The sequence below is a fragment of the Phaethon lepturus genome, unplaced genomic scaffold (genome assembly GCF_000687285.1).
Source record: "Phaethon lepturus isolate BGI_N335 unplaced genomic scaffold, ASM68728v1 scaffold18334, whole genome shotgun sequence".
NCBI lineage: Eukaryota > Metazoa > Chordata > Aves > Phaethontiformes > Phaethontidae > Phaethon > Phaethon lepturus.
In genome coordinates, this window is record NW_010535689.1 from 1 (window position 1) to 20,769 (window position 20,769).

The window sequence follows — 20,769 nt, forward strand, 5'->3', positions numbered from 1 at the left end:
CAGCCGCGGGCTGGGCTTCGCTCCCCGCTGCATGCCCCGGATCTGCCTCCTCCCTCTCTCCCCCACCCAGGAGGCCCGCGCTTTTAACCGGGGTGTTCGTGCGGTCAGACGTCCGAGTGCCGGGGCTCAGCAGCGCCGGGATCTGCCGGGCGTGCAGTAAAGCGATGGCAGCGATCCCTGTGGAGAGCCGGCTGTGCCCTCCAGTGAGGGAAGCGTGTCCGGCCGTCTCGGCCAAGGTGGTCACCACAAATACTCGAGTCCTTGTTTGTTACTGGAAATGGGCCTGCCGTGCTGTTGTGTCCAAGCAAGCTTTCTTCTGATGGACACGGTGCAAGCTGCTGGCATTCCCGTCCTCTCCCTTTTCCTCGCTGGAGGGGCAGGCAGGGAGCCCGATGGAGTTGCTGCTGTTCAGCTCTCAAGCAAGAACAAAGCCATGGCCATAGATGAGCATGGGCCAGTCCCTTCTGACAGTGACATTTGCCTCTCTGGGCAGAGGTCTTGTTGGCACAACGGACTGCAGACATAAGAGCAGCTTCTTTTGGTTTATGTTATTTTTGAGACTTGATATACAAAGCCAGTACATATATTGTTTTTGTACTCATTCCTCTGAGCAATGAGTTCACCCAGCTGTGCTGTAAAGTATTACTCTAATACTGCTAAATCTTAAGGAGAGAAAACTGAATGAGCTGAACCAAGTAATTTTTAAAAAACTGTGGCCTTTAGGTTTGTTAGCTTGCAAAGCAGTGTACACCAAAGTTCTCTGAAGTTCTTAGTTTGAAACTTTGTTTTGTTTCTTTGTTTTTGCTTGGTGCTCACCATAGCTTTATGGTTGCCATTGGTGGCCACAGTTAACCTCTCCTGAAGTCACACAGGCCTCAGCAGATTTTCACCATTACTATAATTATTGTTCATGTGCTCACTTTTTGTCTCAAAAACCCCAAAAAACAATTAATTATATAATTGCAAATATATTGCATACCTGCATGCTTATATATAACATTGCAGAATGCTCTTCATGAATTTCTATGTGATGTCTTAAGTTTGCAGAAGAGGATTTTTATAGATGGACACAAATAGGTGCTTTACAGTGGTTTAGGGTTCCATCAGCAAATGGTTCAGTGCAGCAATGACTTAATGCTTTTGCATTTTATGTTATTAAATGATTTTTACTGTTTGATGTTTGTGTCTAGTAGCATGCATTCAATTTACAAAAAAAAAAAGCCTTGTTCTTGATACGAAGTTCTTTTTGTTCTTTTTTGCTTGTGTGATGACAATATATCCTTTTCTAGGGGCTGGCAAGGTTTGATTGCATATGGATGTCATTCTCTCGTGCTGGTAGTTGATGCCAATACTGCTCAGACTCTACAGGTTTTGGAAAGACACAAAGCTAGTGTTGTCAAGGTGAGATGTACGTGTTTAAGGTGTATTACTTGCTTCTGGTGTATGTATTTTTTTTTTTCTAAATCACTGTAAACACTTGATTTTCACATAAAATCTGTTGAAAATACCCATATTTTACGTGATCTTCTTTACAGCTAAATCAAACCATACATGCTGAAATTTGAGCGGCAGTTAATGGTATACCTTTAGATACATAGAAACATATTTGGTGATGTTATAGAACGCATACAAAAATGTTTCTGAGAAAGCTCTTAACATGACAGAATTTCAAAGGAACATTACAAAATATCACATGAATCTCTTTGTTGATGCCCTTGCTGATCTTTCCTGTTATGGAAGTAACCAGTGCACCATTCGACTAGAAAGTTACTTTTAAGTTTTTACTTTTGTTCTTACCTATAGAAAAGGAACAATAGACAAAACTGAACATTTATTTTAAGGATAAAAAATGGCTAAAATTTAAGCTTAAGTGTAGGGTACCTGTACTTTCTTTTGAAGGTCCTTGATTAGAAATTGCAGAGAGTTTGACTTTGGGTCAAGGGTGGAACAGGATGTATATCTTTGATACATCATTTCTTTGACTGTGTAGAATGGCAGATTCAGTCAGGATTTAGAGGAATGTTTGGCTGGCAGATGTAATTTTTAATAGTCCTTAGCCCAAATGCTGTATTAGAAGGCAGTCAGTAATTCATGAAGAAAAATACATTTTTAGATATGTGGATTTTGGTGGTTTTTGTAGTAAAAGAAAAAGTTTGCATGTGACTTCTGGAAATTGAACGCTTTTTTCCCATGTATAATTTTCTTTAAATAGACCATCTTCATATAGATACACTGATACTGTATCAGATATGGCCACTCTGGCATTTTAAAATTAAACACAATTATTTTGTCTTTGCGTTTGATTATTTACTGACTTCTGAGCCATCATGTTCTGGTGATGTCTTTCTGCACACTAAAGAGCTTCAATTTTTTGGTGAGTGGTTTTGAAATTTCAGTACCTTAAGCAGTTACAGAGGTTTTGGTGTTTATGTATCTTTATATGTTATAACGTATTTCTATGCTACAGAGTCCAATAAAGTGTGCTTTTCAACAATAAGAAATAAACTGTTCAAATCCAGGGTGAAGATATTGGGTATGGCAAAACTGATACAGATCCATACAAGATCTTGGCCAAGAGCAATACAGATAATGACATTGTAGCTTTTTTTTTGCTTGATCGGAGAGAATTTTTTTGATTGAGGACTGAAATTTCATTTGTGTCTGTTCTGACAGTGGTAATAAGGTTCTTTAAATCAGGTGAAGTAGACTGTGAAAATTTAAAAAAAACTTCACCTCTGGTTCATTTCTGACCAATGCTGTTGTATTTTGCAGTCAGAGTAGAGAGGCAGTGACCAGTACAGCAAGAAAATAATTTCTTTTAGCAGAGGGATCTGGTCATGTGTGGGGACTTTGTTGGAGCAGTGAGACTACAATGAGAAAAGAGGGCTTACAGTCTGACAGAGCCACATGGGCTCCAGTTGAGACTGATTGCGTTAAAGGCCTCCTTTTTGTTGTTCATAACTTGGTGATAGCTTATCCCTTGGAAAGTGATGTTTTCCAGGCTTGGAATTTGCTTCAAAGTAATACATATTTAACTGAGGAAGAAATAGCTTTGCAAGTTTCTATAATTACTTTTTTTAATAGCTATATAGCTACATGCAGATATCCTTGTGGGTAATTTTTTCTGAACAGCAGAGAATCAGGAATTGCAAACCTGGATTTTGCAGGTAGAGGAGACTCTGCTAAGAATTCTTTGTTATTCCAGTAGAAACACACTTTGGATTTATAGCTAGAGCTCTTTGAAGATTGGTTGCTGTGCATGTGTAATATTTGTTTAATTTATTCAGCTAGGCTTTTGAGATGCATCCTGGTCACACCTCTCAGAGGGGTAGCACAAAGGTGGCTACAGTGCCCTGAATGCTGTTACAAATCTAATTCATGGTGCAAAGTTAGTAGTGCCTAATAATATTTCTACTTTTTTAATGTCATGCTTTCAATATCTGCAAAGTATTGTGTTTGACTTCCCCCTTTGTCTGTCAGGTACAGGTTTCTCTGTCTCTTCTTTAAAGCACATAGCAAAACAAGTCCATATTGAATAGATAGGGAAGGAGGCAGTGTTTTCTCCTTATAATCTCGGGAGACTTGCAGGCAGAATATTTCAAACTTGAAGGCACACAGCTTTCCTAAGTATTGCGAACTTGCAGGCCCATGCAGCTTGCAGTTCCAGATCAGGAAGTGGCATGTGGAAGTCAGTGGGTGGCAACATGCTGAAAAGGACCAAAGAGATAGCAATTGTCTCATGTCGAGATATTGGTGACAACATACGCTTGCAGTCCCAGATCAGGAAGTGGCATGTGGAAATCAGTGGTGGCAACATGCTGAAAAGGACCAAAGAGATAGCAATTGTCTCATGTCGAGATATTGGTGACAACATATAGATGAAAGACTAACTGTCCTTCTTCCTAATACCATAATATATTTGACAGATTAGGAAAATTACATGCTTTAGAATGTATATAAATCTGGATGGTAAGTTTTCAACTTTCATTTGTTTGGAAATCAGTGGGTTTGTATAGGTTTGTAGATATGCACAGAACCTTAAACATTGCCATTTAGTTTCTTCTAAATATTTGACTAAAATTTTACATATATAACATGTATTTATGGATTGTTATAGTTACCTTCATTGTTGATTTATGTAATGTGAAAATACCAACCGTGCAGTCATGCAGCACAGTTGCAACATACCTTAAATTTGCACAACTGGTGGTAGCTTAAAGGTATGCTTACACAGATGCTATTAAACTCAACTATTACTATGCTATTTTGTTGAATTGTTTATTATTTGTTTATCCATTTGAAAAATATGAATTATGATGTTTTTATTATGTATGTTTGCCTCCATTGACCAATCTTCATCTGTATCTTCAGGTTAAGTGGGCTAAGGAAAATTACCATCACAATATTGGCTCTCCATATTCTTTACGTTTAGCTTCTGCAGATGTTACTGGAAAAATAATTGTATGGGATGTGGCAACAGGAACAGCTCGTTGTGAAATACAAGAACATACAAAACCAATTCAAGGTAATGATAGTGCATGATGTTTGTACGGAAGTTATTTTATGGAGTATTGTGTACAAATCCATCACGAAGGTTTTGCAAACTATCCTTGGTTCTGCCATTGAATTTTACTGTTGGGATTACTAGCCTTCCCTATGTTTGTCTACTAATTTTCTGTGTAAACGTAAGATTTACTGTCTGCCGGAGGGATGCTGTGAGATTTAATTCATTATGGTAATATTTTCCAAGATCTTCTGAAAAAAAGTTTCAATCTATTTTTCTTAATGTTATTAGAAATAATAATATTTACAGTGTCAAGTACACCTTCCTGCTTTTGAATAGGTGATGTAGTACAGTTTGCATTGCACCTGAATGTTAATGCCACCTACAGTGGTTTAGTACTTCAACGGTATTACATTGCTGTAAGTTAAGAGTCTTGATTCTGCACATATACTTTAACAATTATTTAGATAGTTTGTTACGTAGCTACTTCTGATCAAATACACTGCATGATAACATAAATTTGCAATTTAACAAGAAGGAGAAGGTTTCTCTGAGCATCTGTGCAGTTGTCTTGAGTCACAGGAGCAGGGAGGCTTTTCTATGCATAGATAGCAAAATTAAGATGAGAAGAGTGAAATGGAGAAAGGAAAATATGCTGTGTAAATTTTAGCATAGAAGACAGTTGTAAGTAAGGTAGGTTTCGCATAGAGTTGGAGTTAGTGGTAGGAAGTCTTGAAACAGAGTATGACACATTTGAATTAGGTTTCAAGTGTAACGAAGTGGACATAAATGGTAAGGATTAACACAAACCGTCAAGGGAAAGACGAAATTTTGAGATGGTATAAATAACTGGGTTTGGCTTTCATTTGAGAAGACAGTTTAATGGTGGTTTTTGCTGCTTTTGACTCTGTGGGTGGTAGCCCAGTGCAGCTGGGAAGGTGTGAAAAATACTCAATAAACTCTACCTGAACAGTTCCGGGCAGCTGCATGTTTGAAGATTCTTTATAACATTCCGAGGAAAAAAAAATCATGATCTTGTTCAGGAGTTTCACAAGTCTCTGGGGGAAGTTAAAAAAAAAAAAACAAACCCAAACCAAAACCGAAACAAACCAAAACCAGCCAACCAAAATCCCACAAAAAACTCCAAACAAAAAAAAAAAAAAAAAAAGCCTGGAGAAAGGAGCTATGCACTTATGATGTTTTAAGCTCTAGAAGATTTATAGTTGCTTGGGCTAGTGGCAGAAATGTCTAGAAGCCTGGCACAGAGGTCAGTACTATCTTAATTGGTCTGATGAAGGATAGAGAAGAGAAAATGTAGCCACTGGCCAGGTATAACACAATTAAGAGAATATATTGGAAAGGAATAATTAAGTGTCTTATGCTGATGCTGTGAGGGGACTGCTTCCAGCATCGGACTGGCTCTTTCAGAATTAGCTGGGAGGGATAACTCTGCCACTACAGCAGCATCTCCATGCTCTGCTGCATGTTCTGCATTTCTGTTTATTGCTACTGCTGCCCATGCTAGCAATATGTCAAATTATTTCTGAAGTAAAATGTAGATGACTTACCTTTTTCTATTTTTTTCCTCTCCCAGAGAAACTACCATAATGAATTTCTAAGCATAATTTATAGTTTATTTGGACTACTTTGAAGGACTTGTGATGAAGCTTGTGTTATACTTGGTTTTTATTTTGAAGTCTATTACATGAAAACCCACTTATGAAATTAGGTTGGTTGTTTTTTGTTACTATTCTGTTTTTATAAATCCTGTGAAAGTAGGTACGGTATAAGTCTGATAGTGGGACACTGAAAATTTATTCTGTTGACTGCAACTAATTTTATTAGTTTTATTTCTTTTGTGTGTGTTATAAGTTGCATTTTATTTACTCCTGACACCAATTCACTGAATGTTTGGTGGAGTTTTGACTATTCCATTTGAAGACTTCTCTAGGTTTTCAGACCCAATGAAGCTTTCAGTCTGCTGGGTGAGAAAAAAGTTAATAAGCAACTGAATGAAAATTCTGTTCTTTCCTTAATCCCTGATTTGATTCAGCAATAACCTCTAACAAAAGCTTCTTTTCCTTTCCATCTGCTTTTGAGGCCTCTGGCTGCTTTTACAAGCCTGTAGAAAATGGTGCAAATACAGAGAATGAGCACCAGAGTGATCTGCTGGTTCTCAGTGTGTTATCTGCAAGAGCTGTGTAGGATAACAGCTGCAACCTCACTGTTTCAATGGGGAAAAAAGTGTAAGGCAGTCTTCTTTCTTTGATCCAAACTCTGCATTCGGCTGAGGAGGAGTTAACCTTTCGTATACTTACAGTGTAACTGATGAGGACACATGTGGCTGGATTATCTTTTTTTTTTCTGAAATCCAGCGAGAAGCACTCAACAGCTTTCAAAAAGCTGAATTGGTAAAACAGAGGAATGGCTGAGGAAGGAAGTTTTTTCGACATCTTAGTATGTATGAACATGCTGTAGAGAAGCTATGACTTGGCGAGGCCATGCAGTGAGTGATAGGAGCTGGGCTGCGGGGGATTTTATCCATTGCTTGCCTGACCCGTTCTGTTGTCTAAAACAGTGCCCCATGGAGCATGTAGGTAGTTCTAATACAGCTCCTTTCAAGTAACTGAGGTGGCTTTCTGTTCCTATTGACAGAAAACATAGTCTTTTGTGTCCATTTAGCTTGCATGTTTAAATGATGACCAGCCTTGATAATTGGCAACCATACCTCTTCAGACTGACCCTAGCATTTAAGCACTGTACTGGGCTTCTTGATTGTGTGTTACAGTCAGTTTCATTTTACTCTTAAGACTCTCTGTTAAAAAGTATTTGAAATGGAGAAGACCTTTGTTTCCAGGTCCAATACTGATACCTCCTCAAATATTAATTTCAGATGGTGTATGGTTCATGGTGTCATCCCAAATATTAATTGGGATGTTGTATGGATCTTTTCATTTTGACTCTGCAGTGTTTCTTTAAAATACAGTATGTTGTTTCAGGTAAGAGTTCACTGGATGAAAAGATCTGGCTTCTTCAGATTGGATGTGGGTTGTGTGCATGTGTGTGGACATGTGTAACCCAGTGTATTGCTGCTTGTTAAAAAACGTACATTAAGGCTGTAAAAGGAACTTATTTTTTAGAATTGTGAAATAGAAACATCTTGTTGCTAACAAGTCACTATTACTTTCTTTAAAGATGAGATATTACAGAAGAAAACTAGTTTTAAAATAGAATAAACTTTTTTGAAAATTAATTTTGCTGTTTGTTACTACTTCTTTCTTTTGACAGACATGCAGTGGTTGTGGAATCAAGATGCTTCTAGAGATTTACTGCTTGCTGTTCATCCACCTAACTATATTGTACTGTGGAATGCAGACACAGGCACCAAACTTTGGAAGAAAAGTTATGCTGAAAATATTCTGTCTTTTTCATTTGACCCCTTTGATCCATCACACTTAGCTTGTAAGTTTACATATATAAAATAGCGTGACATGAATGTAAGTGACCAGGGAAAATGTTAAATTAAAATGTTAATATTGAGATTAAAGTAATGGACTAGCGAGAATAATGTCATTAATGCCAAGAATTCTCAAAACAAAGACAGGGGAATCTGGTCAATGTGGAATCTTCTAAAATAAGATGCCGTTGTGTGAGGGGAAGGGAAAAGTAGGCATAAGTAGAGAAGTTAGAGATCTGAAAATAAATGTTTGAGACTTTACAAAGAAGATGGAAAGCATATAGATAGGAAGCTGGAGGAAGTAAAATATAGAGCACCCTGTTAAACTGACAGAAAAAGCTATAAAAGGATGGATGCTGAGGGAGAATCCAGTGAGATGAGGAGACTAAGAGTAAATGGTACTTTCAACAGAAAGGAATTTTTTTGAAAGGAATACAGCGGGAGCATCACTTTCAGAGGCAATTCAAATGTCAAGGGGGATGTAGTGCAGATTTATCGACATTTTAGCAGAAAGAAACTAAGAGAAATAAGAGAGTCACCATTTTATTCTTTAATTTAGCTTGATCACTCCTGATCTATAATGAGACAGTGCAGTTTCCAGGCTTTGTGGTTGTCTACTTTTTTTAATCTGCCATAAACCTAAAAAAAGAACTTTTTTTTTATAAGCAGGTAGTAAAATCTTAGCTACTCTGTACAGCTTAGCTGAATCTTTGTGCTGCAACATAAATAATGTGAGTTAATGATTCTTTGAGCCACGCTGTGCATGAGAACAAAAAATGGTGATATAGCAAATATAGGCAGCCCTGCCTTCTATTTGCATTGTGAGGCTTAAAGAAAAATAATTGATGAGGGAGAATAACTTCTGAAGAAACAAGAGATTTCTGCCAGTAAAGCCTACAGCATTTTTTAGTATAGACTTAATTTTGAAAAATTGAGTTTTGTGGATGTAATGGACCATCTGCAGCTCTTTCAGTAGAAGGAGCCTGTTGTCTAGAATTATGAGTGTTCTACCTCATACAGTATTATTAAAGTTATTAGCATTTCTCCCCATCAAAATTTCATTAAAATGGAACACCACAATCAAATTGCAGATTGTATTTTGCTATAATAAAAATTGTTTTTCTTGGTACAGTGCTCACCAGTGAAGGAATAGTGTTCATCTCTGACTTCTCTCCTTCTAAAGCTCCTGCCAGCTCAGGAAAGAAAGTTTACATCTCTAGTCCCCATTCCAGTCCTTCTCACAACAAGCTGGCTGCTGCTACGGGGGCCAAAAAGGCCCTTGATAAAGTAAAAATTTTAATCAGTAATGAAAAACCAAGGTAGGTTGCAAATATTTCTTCTCAGATAATGTTTTATATGCCTATTTATTTTATAGTTAGATTACAGTGTAGAAGATAATTAGTTTTAAAAAGAAAATTGATTGGGGTAGGCAGATGGTTGCATGTCCTATATGAGGACATTATGTAAGGATATAACACTGACAGACATTCATCCAGTTCTGTTCATAAAAACAGCCATATCATCCCAGCATGTTTTACATAGGTTAATGACATAATGTTCTCCACTAACAGACTTTCATGCAGGTGTAAATTCAGAAACAACTTTCTTTTGGGGAGGGGAGGAAGATGAAAACGGGCTAACATAATTCATTTTACATTAAGGCATTTTTAAGGCATTTTTTAAGTTAATAGTGTATAAATAAAATTAGAATTTATACATTTGTCTATTTTCTGACCTTTTAATCCTAAAGTTGTTGCATTTTGAGGGTTTTTTTTTGTTAGAAATTCTCTAGACCACTTTGTGTGGTGTAATTGTTTTTTTCCTTTTGTACTGTCTATCTGAGTAATAAAAGTATTTCTCAACTGTCTAGTGTATTTGAGAAAAAAACTAATCAGACTGTATTATCAGTTAGCACTTGACACTAAAATTTAGTGCAGATATGAAATTTATACTCTGTTTTAATAAGGTATTTAAATTGCAAACTGGGGAGAAGACTTGATACTTCCTCTTGTAATCGTGTAAGAAATTGTGATGTTTTTGTATGAGGTAAAAGGGCATGAGCTTGTCATTTTGTGTTCTATAATGCCTAATTTGTACTGCATCAGACAGAAAACCTGATTTGCAAATACTGACAGTATGTATGCTGCTGCAGCCTTATGTATGCTCTATAAGAACAGCAAATGAGCGAAGATTTTTTTTGACAATTTTTCCGCATTGTCCTGATTGCATTTTAAGTTGTGTGTATATATTGCTGAGGGTATGATAGTATTCTCTTTCCTCCCTCCTTTCAAATTCAGAACACCTGAAAAGACTAGAATGGGAAAAGGGGAAGAAAAAATTGTAGCAGCAATGGTTTGTTTGGTTTTATATTTGTTTAGGGAAACTTTGAGGAAAGAAGAGCAGGAGATTGTCAAGAAAGTGATTGCAGAGAAAAGGTGAACAATACACCTGAAGCAAGGAATGAGATGTAAGAAGGGTATAAGGTAGTTTAGTGTGTGGTAGAATGAGGAGATTAAAACCAAACAAAACCTCTCAACGGAATGATACATTGAATTAGTTAAGTGACCTTCAAACCTCAGCACAGCATGAGGTTGATTTTCTTCAGTGTGGCTTAAATACAGGTCATTGGATTACATGTACCTAATGAGCCTCTTTACCTTGCAGCTATCTCCTGTTAAGTCAACAAAATGGTGAACATTCCTGCACCTGCTCTTTGCTACTTTTTCTGAATTTGAAGACTAGTATTCTAGATAGGCTAGTTCCATTCATTTCAAAATAAAGTAATATGCATAATTGTATAAAAATTGAAGTGAGCAGTATGTTCAAGGGTCATTTGCCATGAATACCAGAAAATGTCATGGCAGCTAGCACTGCTCATAATTGAATTGCTTCGTATTTGAGATGTGCAAGAATTACAGTTGTTCCATTTGAAGTACATATTATTTTAAAAATTACTCCATGATCTTATTTAGACAAAACGCAACAGAATGTGTGTCTTTTGAAGGTGAGTAATGCTTTGCACTGCTGTACCAATTAAATGGAAATCTACAGGTCCCTAGTGATCAAAATAGGGAATACTTGAAAAAATGCAGCTGCAGGAAAATTTATACTGTTAATTTTATTTTGAACTCAGTATTTGTTGATTCTGAACTTGATGACAGTTTATGTCTGACGTTTTACAGTGCTGAATCTGTAACACTCAATGACTGTCTTCAGTTGTCGTATTTGCCTTCCAAAAGAAATTACATGCTGTTATTGTATCCCAGAGAAATTTTAATTCTTGACTTGGAAGTGAATCAGACCGTGGGTGTGATTGCAATTGAAAGAACAGGTGTGCCCTTCCTACAGGTAATGAAAATTTGATTGGTTTCTATCGCTGTAATTGGTTATTAAGATCATATGTAAGTTCATGATGCACTGATAGTTGTGTTTTGGTTAGTCCTAGAGGATGAAAAGAAGTTAGCTCACCAGGAAGAAAAGTGTCCTCTGAACCAAACATTGTCTAATTTAGTTTTCTGAACTCTGCAGCAAAACTACTGTGTATGGAAACAGTGCTGTGGAAAAAGGACGTTTCATTCTCTGGTGGTGAAGCTGCTTATACACAAGTTAATACTAGTTCTTTGAGCATCTGCCTTTGCTTCATTAGACAGCTAAGATTAGTTTGGGGTCTTACTGAAGCATCCTTATTCTCTTGGAATCATGATTTCTGATACCAAAAAATAAAGTGTTTTGTTTTGTTTTTAAAAGTGATCAATAAAAAGAATATATATGAGTATCTCAATGTTTTTTAAAAAAAAAAAAAGGGCACCCCAAACCAACAAACAATTCAATCAAAAACATTCAATGAATTTCTCAAATTAATTAACTTCCTCGGTCACAAGTACTGTAGCTAAAGAGATTCATTGAAGTGGTGCATTAATGGTAACATTTTTAGTGACTTGATTATACATCGGGAATTGTATGTTCAATTGCAAGTATACTTTGCAAAGGATAAAACTGTGATAACCCAATATAATGTGGTATGGCATCTCTTTACCTAGGTGATTCCTTGTTTTCAGCGTGATGGGTTATTTTGCCTACATGAAAATGGTTGTATAACTTTAAGAGTTCGCAGATCTAACTGCAGTATAACTGGAACTCCAAATGAAGAGCCAGGTAAGTTTTGTGTCAGAAATTTCTGGAAATGAACTTTAAGGCATTTTAATTAATACTTTAACAACAATATTAACCATCATGCTTCAAACAGGATGGTGAATTACAGCCCCTCTAGTAGTTTTTTTTCTTATACATTAGATTTATATGTAAATTTATGCTGCATTCCCCAAAACTTGTTTATTGACTTCTCTGAAATTTAGTGCAAACTAAGATACTAATATCCTGAAAATCCTTTTATCACTAAATCATGCTTTAATTATAAAGTGGCTTAACAATCACATATACAATAAAGTTTTAGAGAAAAGATTATTTAAGAAAAAACATTTTTCATAGAAACGCAAAGTTGTGGAAGTAATTTGGTCAATTGGAAGAATTGATTTTAGAAATAAGACATGGGCTTAAATTCTGATTGAATTCTAAATTATTAAACCTTAGTCTCTTTTATGAAATGTTGCTAAGAGTGCCCTTTTAAATATAATGAAGGAGACTCAAAAAGAGAAGAGAAAACATAGTTCTGTAAATGTAAATAAGATGTGGGGTTTTTTTGGTTAGTTTGCTTGTTTTGTTTGTTTTGGATTTGGCAATTTGGTAATTTCTAGTAAGCTGTGTTACTTGCTTCCAGTTTTACCAATAAACCAAATGAATTTTGGATTGTGGAGAGCAGATGCACTTTCTGCCTAGATATGAAACAGTAATTTTTAGACTTTGCAATATTTATGTGGAATAAAATATTTTAAGGACAAAATCACATTTTGGAGAACTTACGAAAGCTGTGTGATGTACAGCAAGATCAACAGTATATAGTTTTTGATTATTTTTCCAAATTGTTGCACAGGAAGCATGTGGATTTCAACCAAAGAGTCATTTCAAGAGCTCAGTCATTCTGCAAATTTACCTCTGTTGATTGATCACATCATCTGTTTTCCATTCTAATTGTTTGTCCTCTGTGGGACATTGACGTTACAGATCCAGACCCAGTTCAGGAGCTGATTTATGATTTAAGAAGTCAGTGTGATGCAATCAGGGTAACAAAAACAGTTCGACCCTTCAGTATGGTGTGTTGCCCAGTGAATGAGAATTCTGCAGCTCTCATAGTCAGTGATGGCAGGGTAATGATCTGGGAATTAAAATCCAGTATTTCTGGCAGAAATGTGCGTAACAGGTAATGGGATTTATTTTTCTTATCAAAACTTCCATCCGTTACATTTACAAGTGATGTGTAGTATTTAATTATATTCTAAAAGCAACAGTGATGTCCTTGTGTGTATGGTAGTGTGACATGTGCTATACATGTGTATGAATGAAAGCAAGGAAAAACATATATCATCCTGATAGTTTAGTTCCCTTGTTTTGGGGAAGCGAAGGAACTGTATTTACTCCTGTTTCTTCAAAAAATAATTCCGTACTAACAGGTTGGAATAAGGGAACAAAAGATAGGAATGAGTGTTCACATTATTTTGGGGGAACGTTTTCTTCTCATTTGGCTGTCTTCAGACTGAGTAATTTTCCTCAGGAATGAATCCCTCACTTTCAATCAGATGAAAGGACTGCAGGAGGAGTCTGGAAAGGACTACATTTTTAGTAGGGAAAAGGTTTTCTGCTACATTTGTGTTAATTTGACACAGCGCAATATAACGTTGCACAGCAGGTGGCGGGAATACAGTGGTATAAACAATGTATTTATATACAAAGCCTTTAGAGTTTTAGATTTTGAGCAGTCTCTAAAAATGCTGTATGAAGTAGTATAGTTCTTTAAACATCCGATGTATTAAGGTCATTCTGCAATAAACCTTTAAAGAACTATTGAATAAAATAACTAACTTACTGCCATAAAAGAAATACAGAATTCTTAGTAGGCTTTTAAATGTCAGAAATACAAGGTTTTCAACATAGATCCTTTTGTTTCTCATCAGTGATTTAATGCTTTTATTCTTGGTGTTCCCAAAAATACTGTTATATGGATTCTTTGTGATGTGTATCCAAGAGAGCTGTTTAGGATCCATATGTTACTGGGTTTTATTTCTTGGATTCTTAGGCTTATTTCTAAAACACTGATTTTTGTCATGATTATATAACCAGGAAAAGTGTAATAATAATGTAAGAACTACTGAGCCTAGAGGAATCTGGATATGGTTGGATTGTACAGAAAAGTAAAACATATTTCTAGTTGGCACAGAGTCTTTGATGGATTTTGAAGGAGTCCTCCTCCATTAGTTCTTGATCCTGCTGGATTTGATGGTCTTAATTAAAATTTGAACTCAAAGTCTTTTAAAGTGAGATTTTAAAGAAAAAGGCTTTGTACATGCCTGAAACTGCATTTTTGTGTACAGCTGGGTGCAGTCAGTAGCCTTTGGTCTTTCCTTATGACATAGACCTGTCCTCAGCCCAGCAAGATATGACTGCCAAGGCTGCAGGGGCTGTTTGAGTCCCTTCTAGATGGAGGTTGTGCTGGAACGCAGTCACAATCATTGGGGAAAAAATAACACAAAAACCTGATGCATAGATATCTACAAGACTCTAAACATAGGTAATACTGTAAGTTTCTGCTGTAGCTTTGTATATGCAGAGGCAATTGTGTTTTGTATGTTTAGGTGAAAGGCATTGCTTCAGTTACGTGTTTTGTCATCTGGAACCTACATAAGTTTATGTAGGTTAAGAAAAACCATTCCCCAAGTTTGGGAGTCTATACTTAAATGTCAAAATACTTACGATTGTTCCTTAGCTGGATTCATTAACATAGCTCTACATATTAGTACACCAGATATATTTAAAAGCTTCCATTCAGTGCTTAGGGACACTTCAGAACAAGGGATACATCTGTCTGGTTTTTCGTTACTTGTAAATATCTCTGTAAGGAAGATGAAAGTTATTTTAAATTTCGTACGGTTTTGTATGCGTTTTCTCCTGGTAGGATTGTTCATGGAAGTTGATGTTGGGAATCTTTTCAAAATACTCTGCAACTAGTAAATGGTAGAAATACTGAAAGCACGACGTGGGGAAAAAACAAAATTGAGGACCTAAGTCAACAGGTGATCCAGTTTGTATTAGGAACTTGTTTTCGTTTCTTTTACAGCAGTACAAGTGCATCACCTTTGTATTCCCCAGTCTCATTCTGTGGCATTCCTATAAACTTCCAGACCTCTCATTAGACAACATGATTGGTAAGAATTTCGTTCACAAATACTACTGCTACTCATTTCTAGGATTTTTGAATCATTGTACATTTTAGCTTAAGAACTACATATGTTAGAAATTCTGAAATAAAAGAATTCCTGTTTGCTAAAGAAATTGTCAGATTAATCTTTTTGAAGATTTTATGTTGAGGGCCAATGTTCAAAGTTCATTTTCAAAAAACAGTAATTTAAAATGAAATTTGGACAAAATGCCTTCATTTAAAAAAAAATCATCTTAAATAGATGAAGACAATGTATCTGATGCATCCATCTTTTTGAAATCTAGAAAGCAACAAAAACTTTAGTACTGAGAAATGTTCCATAAAGGTGGTTACCTTTATGTTTTAAAACTAATTGTTACTGGAAAAGTGACTGGTGCTGCTCAGAGATACAAAGGTACAGATTCGGATTTGGTTTGGTAAAAGTTAGCTATATTGTTAGGTGCAGGCAGCTTACCACTGTGGGAGGTTCTTCTGCGTTTTTTCTTATGTGTTTAAAGATGACATTTAGGGCACGATTCTTCTTTTCTCTGCATTTCCTGGAGTCATTGACATGATAGCTATTGTCATTTTGTACCTTACATCACTCGGACTGGTAACAGCTGACTGCAGAAGGTATGCAGCAGTGGAAATAAATCTTTTTTGTGCCCATCTTTATTGTTGTAGCTGAGCAAATTCACCATATTTCTAGCAGTGGATTGCACTCAGTTTTTACTGTTCGCCGTTATACCTCTGTAAGTCTTTGAACTGCTCTAATAATTTTAAAATATTTGTAACTAACTTCAGAAAAAACCCCACACCCAAAATAAAAAGGAGGAGGGAAAAAAATAGGAACTGTCCTTGAATTCTAGAAGACTGAAATGGTTGCACTTTTTTCTCCCTCTTCCTTCCTTTTTTTTTTTTTCCTTTCTTAGTGTTAGGAAAGAAAGCTAGTGTTGGAGAAATTAGCTGAAGTGCAGTATTCCAAAATATTTTGTCACAGAGAGTTCAACAGGAAGGAATGCCTCTTTAAATAAACATTGCTAACATGTATGTTAGGTTATTTGTAATTTTTATTTTACAAACTCCTGCATCTGATAATTTTCTGTAACATCTCAGATCAGAATTTAGTACTAATAAGAGCTTTCATTTTTAAGCAGGGCAAGGCACAATTGCTGGAGAAGAACAGCTAAAAAGTTCTTTTCTGCAAGAAGTGCACCTCAAATTTCTGCTGACTGGACTTCTTTCAGGACTTCCTTTGCCTCCGTTTGCTATCCGCATGTGCCCACCTCTTACAACAAAAAACATTAAACAGTATGAGCCAATCCTTGCTGTTGGTAAGTATCTTGAATAGTTATTGGTTGCTCTGAAAATATTAAATTCTAGATTAGCTCTGAAAATATTAAAATCTAGATTAAATACAAATATAGTTACTAATACAGAAAAAAATCTGGTTTTTGATCCCATGTAACTCATCACAAATAGTCACCTTTGCATTAGTTTGCATCTGTGATGGATTGGTTTTTTTCACTGCTTTGGGCTTAAATATTGCTACCTGAAAAATTGCAATATATTAGCAAGTTTGTATTTATCCTTTCATTTGCTATGATACTGGTCTGCTTTACATGCTGCTCTCACTTCATTCTAAATATCACTAAATACGGAGTTCTGTAGCAGTGCATGTCTTAAAAGTACAGTGTCTGTTAAGTTCTGTTATGATGGAAGTACCTAAAATATACTTCCAGCATGTTATTTTTCCTGAATTAATGTATTCTGTCTTATTACAAATGTAGCTAACTCATCTAGATATTACAATAGTTGTGAACACATGATTTATTAACTCTGAGTTCTTCCTATTTAAATCTCATTTTTCTGGCATGCTTTTTCAGACCACTTCGGGGATTTCACAGTGTATCCATACAGGCTTCTGTCTTTCTCTGTATACAGTCAGTGGACTGGAATGGTAGACACGTAGATGCTGTAATTTAAAGATTGTAGTAGGTTGTAAAATTAGACCTCCAGATTTGGGTTGTTCAGACGTGCTCTTGGTATATCTAAGATACCAGTTGATTCTCAGCTGCCCTGTCAAGGCTGTGCCTGTCCTAAGTCAGAGTTGGGAGTTTTTTGCTATTCTTAAGGTTGCCTGTGCTATAGAGCTGTAGGGTTTTGGACAGGGTGAGGGGGAATTTTGAAAGTGAATGTTACGCAAGAGCTTACAGAGGGGTTCTCACTCCAGTAATGAAAATGATACAGTAATGCATGTACATATGTGTGCAGCTCTTGTGATACTTCTGTTATTACTGAGGTAAAAGTACCGTCAATAGTTGTACTCTGAAATATAGGCAAGCTATCATTACATGATGTGATGCCACTAAAATGTAACTTTTGATTTTTATATAAGGTGTAGCTGTTAAAACAGGTGAAATATAAAGGTTAGGAACCTAAATAGGCAGGTGTAAAGGGCATTTACAGCATTCTAGACTTAAGGTACCTGAATGGCTCTTTAGGTATCCATTGTTGTATTTAATAGAGTGGATATGATTATAAAGAAAAAAGAGAAGGAGAAGTAAGTCTCAGTATCTAATAGAAAATTGTGACTTTCAGTGTTTCAGAAGGTATTTGAACTAATTGAAGCTAATAGCTACTAAGTTATTGATCTGTAACTTGAAAGAAGTCATTATTTCAGGGATGAGAAAACAGAATTGCTTTAATGATTTGGTAGAGTCTACCCATGATTGTCCCCTGGGATTACTGGTGGACAACAGTTAATACTCTTCTGTGAGGCATTTGCTCATATTGAGTGATCAAAACAAAAAGAAACATTCCTTTTCCTGCAACTGGGTATGCTGTGAAAATGCAAGGAGAATGAACAGATTTTCTGCAGGCTTTACAAGTACGTTTAGGAAAATGTCTTGATCCAAATGGATTTCACTGGCTGCAGAGAACCTTGAAGGTTTTAATATTTGAGGTTTAAGCATTAGAAATGAAAATACCTTTTCTAAAATTATAAAACACAAGTTAGAGATGTTAAAAATAAAAAAGAAAAAAAAGAGAGAAATAGCTATAAATCCTGCTTTTTTACTAAAGTATAGAAGAGAAGAATAAAATGAGTTGTATTTTTTTTTAAATCACTCTTTATAGGTACAAGTAATGGCTCTGTCCTCGTGTTTCATCTTACAAGTGGACTCTTACACAAAGAGTTAAGCATCCATTCCTGTGAAGTCAAGTAAGTTTTAATTTTAAGTCCTGCTGTAATCCTTCTGGGAGACAAACACTAAAACATCTAACTAACATTGTACCAGCAATGCGGGCGTCTTGTTTAATTGTTAAGGATGCTCAAGAAAATTGCCTATTGAGTAGTCTACCTTAACAGTATCTTTGCTATGTATAAGCAGTAACACACTGTCAAAGTTAGAGTGAAAATTCCATTGACCTAAATATTTTAATTGTATCTCTGCCTGCTGATCTAGGATGCATATCGAATACTTCCCATTTCTTTCGTGCATTGTAGTACAAAGAAGTCTTTTTAGAACAAGAAACTTTATTACAGTGTCTTATTTATATAACTGTTGTGACTCACAGATCATGTCCTCTGAAAAAACTCAGTTTTGTACACGAGGGTTTATTTACTTTGCCTCCTTGGGGCTGAAATTGCTATTGAGACAGGTCTAGTCCTAACTGAAGTAAAAATAATTTTATTGTTGAAAGATTTTAAAGACCAAATACAGGACTCAATATTTATCCATGCTAAGTAAAGAACAGAGTTCAGTTTTAAAGCTGTTGTACTGTGTATTTGTGTGTACCCAATGGCATAACTTTTTGGATAACTAATGGTAAAGATGGTGCTTGCTGGATACATACTTCTAGACAGATATATGCATGGAAAATAAAATATTTATTTATAGTAGTAATATTAGTCAAAATTTCTACCAGAGTTGTGGCATGAAGCCTTCATCAGGGTAAGGTCGTCATTTTACTTTTCGTTCTACAAAAATATAAGAAAAGTATAGATGTCTAAGAATAGATAATTCTAAGAGTTCATTATGTAAACCTGCTTTGAATCTACTGCCAAAATGACATAAGTATATTTGCATTTGTCGCAAAGAAGAAGATGGGGAGACAGGAGGGGAATACACTTTTGAAAAAATATTTTTCAAAATGTACTATTGGAAGTGTTGTTAGTTTGGGCTTTTCACTTTGCAAAGGTTTTGCGACTTTTGAAGGCATTGTCTTTCTGGGAACTGTCCTCGCACAAATGGTATTTTTTAGAACAAAATTAAAATGATTGTGAGTTTCGTTTAGTCATAAGCTGTTATCTCGGTAAGTCTTTTATATATTTGTTTTAATTTCCTCAGTTCCACTCTTAATGGTTTGAGTGACTTCCTGCATAATTTTTAGAAGTTGAAGGGAGTGCTTTAAGCAATATAGAATAAGGCACAGTATTTGTTTTTTAAAATTAATATTCAGAGAGTGCAACAGTTTTTCTTTCAGTGGGAATTGTTACTTTACCTCTAAAATGCAGATAGATTGGTTAATGCCTCTATTTCAGTTTTAACTGAAAATACACCTTCAGGGAACACCATTATTTTAGTATGTAATTGAGAATACCCTGAAATTTTAACTCAAGACCAGCAGAGTTTTCAGTGCCTTGTAAATTTAAGAAGATAATGTAATAAAACTAAGGTCTTTGGAATGGCAACTGTCCTTTATGTATCAGTTGTATTAAAATAATGGCCACTGAGCCGTCTAGGTGCTAGCAATTGACACTTTTTTTAAGATTAAAGGGTTCTTTTTTAGAAGCTACATATGTAGTCATGTACTGATTTTTTTTTTAATTAGATTTGTGATATTATTGTGATAGGAGTAGGGCAAATTGGTTTTCTGTCCTCCATTTAAGTTAGTTCATACTCATGAGTAACCTTGAATATTCATTTTGTCCGTGGCTATTACTATTTCACTATTACTATTTCACAATTTGTTTAGAATTCTGTGAGTGTAAATACTTCTCCTTTGAGTATAATTTCGTTTTTATTAGAAGACTGAGGGAAGAAGCAGAAGAAATGCTTCAGAGCACACAGAGAGGAAAAGTCAGTCAGGCTACTGCTAGGAGCATAAGTGAGGGGAAAAAACAGAGGCAGATTATAGCATGTGTGCTGGCTGAAAGAAGCTGTCAGCAGGAGTTTAGTTGTTCTTCAGGATACAGAGAAGGGCAATTAATTCTTATTACTAAGAGGAATTAGAAGAACCATAAAATAATTAAGTCTGGTACCCGTTCTATCTTTTAAGTGGAGCAAACTAGGTTACTGTGGAAAGTTGAGATGATAACACATTTTCAATGCAGAGGAGAATATATTTGAGACATGTAAATAAAATGCCTGCAATGTAGGTTCTAGTTCAATGAAAGCGGTGCATTTGCAATGCCTCTCACTGCTACTTTTGCTTATTCTGATAGGTAGATAACTATGACTAGAGCAGTGCTTCTCATTCTTTTTCACTGAAGCT

At 35.8% G+C, this 20,769-nt stretch overlaps 1 protein-coding gene across 1 annotated transcript in view; it reads left to right on the top strand.

The window, feature by feature from the left end:
* Positions 1–164: 164 nt before the first annotated feature.
* WDR11 (WD repeat domain 11) overlaps positions 165–20,769 on the top strand; it is a 42,531-nt gene continuing 21,926 nt past the window's right edge. Inside the window, 12 exon segments of the mRNA XM_010285934.1 lie at positions 165–304; positions 1,290–1,401; positions 4,372–4,525; positions 7,793–7,966; positions 9,094–9,280; positions 11,144–11,309; positions 12,002–12,116; positions 13,083–13,278; positions 15,190–15,239; positions 15,242–15,277; positions 16,428–16,604; positions 18,409–18,493. Coding sequence (XP_010284236.1) covers positions 165–304; positions 1,290–1,401; positions 4,372–4,525; positions 7,793–7,966; positions 9,094–9,280; positions 11,144–11,309; positions 12,002–12,116; positions 13,083–13,278; positions 15,190–15,239; positions 15,242–15,277; positions 16,428–16,604; positions 18,409–18,493 — 1,592 coding nt within the window.